General features: G+C 40.2%; 1 protein-coding gene across 1 annotated transcript; it reads right to left on the reverse strand.

Annotated features, from left to right (window-relative positions):
• Positions 1 to 2,310: 2,310 nt before the first annotated feature.
• arl4ab (ADP-ribosylation factor-like 4ab) lies at positions 2,311 to 5,824 on the reverse strand. The gene is made up of 2 exons (XM_055225513.1): positions 5,693 to 5,824; positions 2,311 to 4,186 (listed from the first exon to the last, which is right to left on the reverse strand). The coding sequence occupies exon 2, from the start codon at positions 4,117 to 4,119 to the stop codon at positions 3,514 to 3,516; it is 606 nt and encodes a 201-aa protein (XP_055081488.1). The 5' UTR covers positions 4,120 to 4,186; positions 5,693 to 5,824; the 3' UTR covers positions 2,311 to 3,513.
• Positions 5,825 to 7,450: the final 1,626 nt, after the last annotated feature.

Raw genomic sequence — 7,450 nt, forward strand, 5'->3', positions numbered from 1 at the left:
TGCTCCACAGATGTTGTAGTGGTGGTCTTTCGATACTTTGCAGCTGGGAGCAAAAATAAAACTCACAGTTTTAGCTAAGGTGCCTGAGGAGCACTTATGCTGGAGGAAGTATGGTAATTTAAACACTATCCTGTCAACAACATTCACTATTTACTTGACCTCTACCAAATCCTGGATGAGCCCCCCTCAGTCTTTTCATCTTGAGTGGGCTCTGGTCTTACACACTTGAACTTTATCTGCAAATGGATATGTGAGACAAGTGACATCACAAAACATCACAAATACAATTTTAAAAGTCTATTCTTCCTGTACATTATTTAAAAGTTTTTTCTATAATTGAGTGTGATTGTAATTTGTAAACACAGACATTTTATCACCTCGTGTCTAATATTAGGGTGACATATTTTTTTTCAGTTTTCATTGGCTTTAGAAGCACGCTAGCACAGCATTCAGCATTCTCTTTTAAGTTCCTGGCCTGGCACTGCTCCTGGCCAGTTGCATGCTGGGAGTCGGTCTGTCTCATCTCCATGGACCAAAGGACTGCCCCCAGACCACCAACAACCCAGTGCACAGGGCAAATATTTAATTAGGACTAGAAAAATGAAAAAGCGTTGACTAAAATATTTTGATGTTTTTTTTGTTTGTTTGTTTTTTTTGTCAACTAATAAAAAGTAAATAAAAGTAATGAAACAATTCACCACCACCAAGAGACACCAAAAACTACAAACATTTGACATATTTTTACTAAAGCTAAGTTCAGTTTCTATACAAAAAGTTGTTGTCACTATTAGCATTGTTCTAAAAGCATAGTCCATCTAAGATCTTGAGGATAAAAGTGTCCCGGGGCCAGTCCAAGCTCCCAGCAGGACTAACCCAAACATCCTGAGACAACAACACTACCAGCTGGCCCCTAATCTCCAAAGAACGCTAACTGTGAGCCAAAGCTAATGCTTAAAATGCTTAAATAATATCTCCCTATGCATAATTTGGTCCATTGGTTTTCATTTTCAAAAAAGAGACAAAGGATTATGATTAAAATTGTCAGTAAACTCCAGATTTTCTGTTTCTACATTATATCTTTTACCTCAGTGATACCCAAAGTGGGGTTCTGTCCTTGTTGAGTCATGACATATATAGGAAATGTTTGTGGCCCAACAGTCACCCCATCTTAAATTAACTGCATGTAGCCTGCATTCTTGCTGTTTTTAAAAAGGTACTGCAATCACAACTGAACCTGGGTTGCCAGTGTCTTAACCTGCAGATAGAGGACACTTTCACATGAATACACCATGGCTCATGTGAAAGCTCAGAATGTCATTGAGCTGCAGAGGCTGCACTAGCACTGATTAATGATTGGCTGCAGGTGCTGGAGTTTAGGTAGTGATTCAGACCAGAGAGAGTCCTTTTAGGTTTAAAACAATGTGTTTTCAGCATTGAAACTGACAACCCAAACAACTTGGTCATCATGTCCAGTGTTTTTGTAATTAAGAATAAAGCAGCATTACCACTGTTATTAGTAAAAGCTATATTTGATTTTAACATGTTGACCTATCTGGGGACACAGTTAGGTCATGTTTATGAAACTGAAAATCTAAATCTTCATACAGATACTTTAAATCAACCTGCTCTGTGACCAGATAACTATAAGACCAGATAACTATAAGCTCTGGGCAACTGATAAGTGTAAATGATTACTGTGCTCAACATTATAACAATTCTGTATAGAGTAGCCTGTAGTGCTTAGTCTAAATATGATGTTTTTAAGTGTAGTTGGGTAGTATTTTAATACACAGTAGGTTGAGACAAAGCACACAGCTTGTTGAGCCAGTTGACTTCTCTCACGTGTTCACATGTGCAGCTGCAGACAGCGGTTGTGTTGTATGATTCCACAGGTCTACTAGCTCCACTGCAGCGTCACTCTTTCCACTGTCTGCTCACATCTGACACACAACAGAAGTGCCTCCTGTACTCACACACAGGTGGAAGCCACTGGCTCAGTTAGTTCAATGTTCACACGCCTCTTTAACTTATCTAAGTGAGGGATTAGCTGAGCTAATAGCAATGAGATTCCATGTGCTTTCAGTCACATGTTCAGGTTTTAGGCTGTCAGGGGACACGCAAAGTGGATGTTCTCAGTGAGAACAATGGTAATGTTTGATGTGTAGAACTAACAGATAAAGTAAAGTACAGAGTTCAAACTGTGTGTGTGTGTTACACAGAAGACTCCTCACTACCTCACTGTGCTGCTGACACAGGGCTGAAGCAAGCTGGCTCTCACCATTCTACTGATAAACAAGCATACAACAGGTCTATCATCATTTACTCAGATTTATTCGGGTGAACAGAGGATCAACACATAAATAGAATGACTTTGCTAAAAAAAAGTGAGAGCAAAACATCATCAACAGTATCCAGCTCATATGACAGTGGATATACATTATAATGTGCTTCTTCAGTATTGACTTCATTAGATCCAGAGTCTCCACTGTTGTCTATTGCAGGATAAGGGGCTAAAGTGCATTGAGAGGCCTGCAGCATGTGAGTGTGCGCAGGTAACAGTGTAACAGTAGGGAGAGCCTGCTGGGACAGCTGCTGCTGCCACTCACACATTACACAAGACTAATCACAGCTGTTAGCTAACTTAGAGCTGAAGGAAAACAACTACAAACTATGTGCTAATTATACATGGAGATACTTTATCAACTTGCTTAAGGTGCACTGTACTCAACAGCAGCAAACTAACAAAGATTGTTCTTAGTGAAAGAAGTTCCTAAGTGCCAAATCAATTTGGTGATAGGCCTTAAACCCTTTTGTAGCAGCTCAATTTGAACAACTAAACTATATTCCTTATTTAGTAATTTGCATGTTAGCTGGCAGATTGTCATAACATTTTATTGTGCAAATAATACTGATAGTCCACGTTCACCGGCTCATGTAAAAGGGTCAAGGACCCAGTGTCATTGCACTGCACTGGGCACCTTCAGACCCAGTGGTCCTTCCCATTCAGGTCCTGCTGCCTCCCTCTTGGATTCAACAGCTGCCCACTCTCCACACAAAGTCTGGTATCTCCATTCTCAATTTAAACAGTGTTTAAGGACATGTGCTTTCTGTTTCCAGTGGATCATTAGCGTTAGCATTGGTGTAAACATAGAGTCCAAACTCTCACTGTGCAACATGGACACATAACACTATACTGTCACTACACCAACAGTCTAGATCAGTCTGCTCAAAAGGCATAGAACACTTTGGTGATTTCAGAACATAGAAGCAGCACATAGAGTAGTAACAGAGTCCATCTTTAAACTTAGTTGACTTCACATGTTCTTAGAGGCTCACAGTAGTGTGCTTAGATTGCCTCCATCCAGTTCATCAGACCATGTCAGTCCTGCTTGTGCCCAACAGGTCAATCTTCCAACCCCACTTTGGAGAGCTTTTGACTATGACCACTTCATTGCGTCCCTTCAGCAGCAAACACAATGCTTTCTTATATTCCATCAAGTAACTGCTAAATTTTCATCTTTTTCTCTTCTGCTGCCGCAACATCTTCCTTCTCTTCATAATCATGGCGTGAAGCTTCTCTAACCCCTCTTGGAGCCCCTCACCGATTATTGCACACGCCGGCTGTAGGTGCCAAGGCGTCGCCATGCTAAGCTCACCCAAAGCTAGCATACTCTCCATTTCAGCTAGCGTTAGCGAGTTCCTCAAGTCTTGTTTGTTAGCCACCACCAGCACGGGCACTCCTTGGTTCTCCGCTAGTCTAGTGATTTTGTGCAGTTCTGTTTTAGCTTCCTCAATGCGTTCCGTGTCAACTGAATCCACCACAAAAATAATCCCATCGGCGCACCGTGTGTACGATCTCCAAAGTGGACGTAGTTTTTCTTGTCCACCGACATCCCAAAAGTGGAAAGAAGCTGTACGCCTTTTATTTCCTAGCGATATTTTCATCTTCTCCGTATTGAAACCCTTAGTCGGAACAGTGTTCACAAATTCATTAAAACGTAATCGGTACAGAACTGTAGTCTTCCCAGCGCAGTCCAATCCAAGGATGACGATGTGGAATGATTGAAAAGATGGCAGGCAGGAGAAGATCGCAGGCTGATCTGATATACCGTTCCCCATCCTGTCCAAAGCAGGAAGTCGTCGCTTACTAGTCAAGTAGACTTTTGGTATTCTTCACAGCAGGGGCCTGGAGGGGTCAAGAGAATATGCATAATGAGTGAAACAACACAACCATTGACTTACAAAGAGCAGCAGACAACAACAGAGTAATCCCTGTTCCTGGGGACTACACATCGGTGCATTACAGAGGCAGCGGGAGGTGAATAAGGAGTAAAGCAGCAGGGAGGGGAGCAGCCCATTTGCACATGTAGCCAGAGGGCACTGTCTAATTTCTATTCAGGATCAGTAAATACATGGATACAGGCTGAGGTGGTGATTTAGGCTGGTTCAGATTTATGCTGATTTACATGGGATATACATGGATTAGCAGCATAAATAAAGATGTTTCCAACTAATTGTAAAAAGGCTATTGACTATTAGGCTACTTTGTCTAAATGTAGGCATGTCTAGACAGTGGGATGTTTATTACTGTTGTCTACAGACAGGAACTTTGGAGATGGCAGGCAAAACATGTTGTAATCTATGGCTGCTATTGCTTGTGGTAGCAATAGCAAAATCTAGGTAAAGGAAATAACAATATGGCCTATTGTGCACAAATGGGCCACAAATAAACTAATTCAAGTCTATTTCAATTTGACTATCTTCTTAAGAAACTGGCAACAAGAACTGAATAGGCTAACAGATACAATTGTTACTGGAATTATTATTCCCATAATAATGCACCCATAGGCCTATCAACTCTAACTCTAGTTGGCTGTGTCTGAGTCTAAACGTAGTATCATGATAAATAACTAGCCAACATTTAAACTCATTGAATCTAATAGCCACACTGATACATTTATGGATTTCCCCTTTAAATGTGTTGCCGGGCAACAGCTTGACTAAGGCTAAAGGCACATTTCCATCAGACACGTAGTGCACCACTGAAGACTGGCTTCAAAGCACGCGCACCGAAATGGTAACTGTTCTTCAAATGGCACAAGTCCTACACATATAAATGTGAATTTGGCCTTAGAAATAATGCACAGTAGCCTATATAAGCCCAGACTGCACCTGATTATTTGCCTCCAGACCGCTCCCTTATTTAGGTGAAGAGGGAATTGAGGACACATGTGAGAGAAAAGGAAACACCTATGCACTTCTAAGAACGTCACTCCACGGCGCGTTTGGTGCGAGCCCCGTAAAGTTTTATTGCAGTTTAATTACGCGGGTGTTAAAATGCTTTCTATCAGCCTATTAACCTAGTGGATCCTCTGTCCTTAACAGTCCACCACGGCCAGGCTCATTCAGGTCCGGCTGTATTCCCGGTGCTGTTGTAATAGCAGACTGAATTTCATTTGAGTATCCAGTGCCAACAAGTGTCATCACATTCTAAGCAGGGCCTCCACTTCGCATTTCATTTCTACGGATAACCACAATATTATGAACAACCTTCAAAACCTTAAACCTACAACGCATTTCGCACAGACTACACATTAAGTAATTGTTTATAGAGGATAAGCGATCAGAGAAATTACGCATTACCTAAACCAGGCGTCAAATTACAACCAGGAAAAAAATAATAAAATGTTACCTTTTCGAATCTGCTGAAATTGGAAAAATGAAAAACAAATCCGTGTATTACTGAACAGTTCACAATAAGCACCAGTCTCCCGTGTCTCCAGGTCCACAGCGCATGAGCTTCTGAGCGCACCAGCTCCTACTACGCGCTCTCAGGTCCTCAAATACGACAAGTGAGAGCCGAGCACAGACACTTCCGCTCTGGACTCCCCGGGATGGACTCTCCAAAATAAAGCTCACGTAAATGTAAGTCTTAGAAAATGGTCATCAGATCAGAAACAAAAGACTTTTATTGCCATTGTCAGTGAACACAACTCACAAACTAGGAACTTGCTTCGGTGATAAAGTGCAACATAAAAACGCTGAATAATAATAATATAAAACAGTTTAAATATAGCTAATATAATAAAAAAATATATATATACAACAACATCAGAACAACAGTGAAAACATAGTGTCCATGTGTACTTTTTTTTTCTTTGGTTTTTTTTTTTTTTTTTTTTAAGTTGTTGGGCCCTATGCAGGTCATTGCTTTGAAGTATTTTTTGTCTATTGCTGCATCACCTACAAAGTGAACTGTTAGCCTCCATTGTTGTCTAAATCACTCCTACAAGTTTTTTTTAAGTTAATGTCATTGAACATTTTTGGTGTTGCATATGAATTCTTATAAATTGCTCTATTTAGGCTATTTTAAATCCACTAGCAAATAGCCTGCATTTGTTTGGGTGATTGGTAAAGTGGGCATTCAACCCACCTTGTGATGTCATGTGGCAATATAGTAAGTGCTCCACTGTGTTTTTAAACTTTATACATCTTCGCTAAACTCATTTGGATCATTTCAGACTTGGAACTGCCAAACTCTACTGAACTAAATGTAAAAGGTTGCTTTTAACTACCGCTTCATGACATTTCAAGGTGGAACAGAGCATTTTAAGCTTTGGAGACACAATGTACAAAGACTAATAATAAAGGGTTACTCAAACATGTGTAAATGAAACAAAACACAATTCCGGATATGTTTTTGAGGAGGTAACATCATTATAATATGGGGCAAAACTCAAAACTGTCAAATTTGCATAATATAGGCACTTTAAACCAACTAACTTTTACTTAGACCCTACTTCCTGTTTATCCGCTCATTCATTGGTCAGTTTGATGTTGACACGACCCTGTGCCGGGTGGGTGAGCGCGCGCACATGAAAGGCCGGGAGCGCGTGAGAGAGTTTGTGCGCAGGAGCAGACTTCACAGGGCTTTGATGTTTTCACAAGATTAGACCAGCCTTTTTCTGTCTTGAGTACCCCCTAAGCGTTATCCCACACTCTAAGTAGCCCCTGTTAATGGTATTGGAGTTTCTTTTGCGATTATAAATCCGTTTTTTAAATTTGAGCCTAATACACATTTACTTCAGGTTCAAAGTTCAATAGAATAGGCATATGAGGAATTCATGTAGGCTGTGTTGTGTTTTTGTTAAATGCCTGAACGTAATATTTAGGCTATCTGAGGGTTTATTTCGATTAGCATATAGGCTACTTGAAGAAAATTGGCCCAAGTTTATTTTGAATTAAAGGCACAGGGTGTAACCAACTACCTAACTATCATGTTATTAACACAACCAATATGAAAAAACATGCCTTTTTTAAGTCTATGTTTTGGCTAAAAATATACTGTAGCTTTAATGGTCAAATGTTCAATTAGCCAAAAGTAATTCCACTTGCTGTATTTATATATGGGATTATGCTGTGGTTTTTTTTTGTTTTTTTTTTTTTTTTT

Source organism: Periophthalmus magnuspinnatus, chromosome 11, assembly GCF_009829125.3.
Source record: "Periophthalmus magnuspinnatus isolate fPerMag1 chromosome 11, fPerMag1.2.pri, whole genome shotgun sequence".
Taxonomy (NCBI): domain Eukaryota; kingdom Metazoa; phylum Chordata; class Actinopteri; order Gobiiformes; family Gobiidae; genus Periophthalmus; species Periophthalmus magnuspinnatus.

Coding starts and splice junctions, on each gene's coding strand:
- arl4ab (XM_055225513.1), bottom strand. CDS start 4,119: ATGGGGAACGGTATATCAGATCAGCCTGCGATCTTCTCCTGCCTGCCA.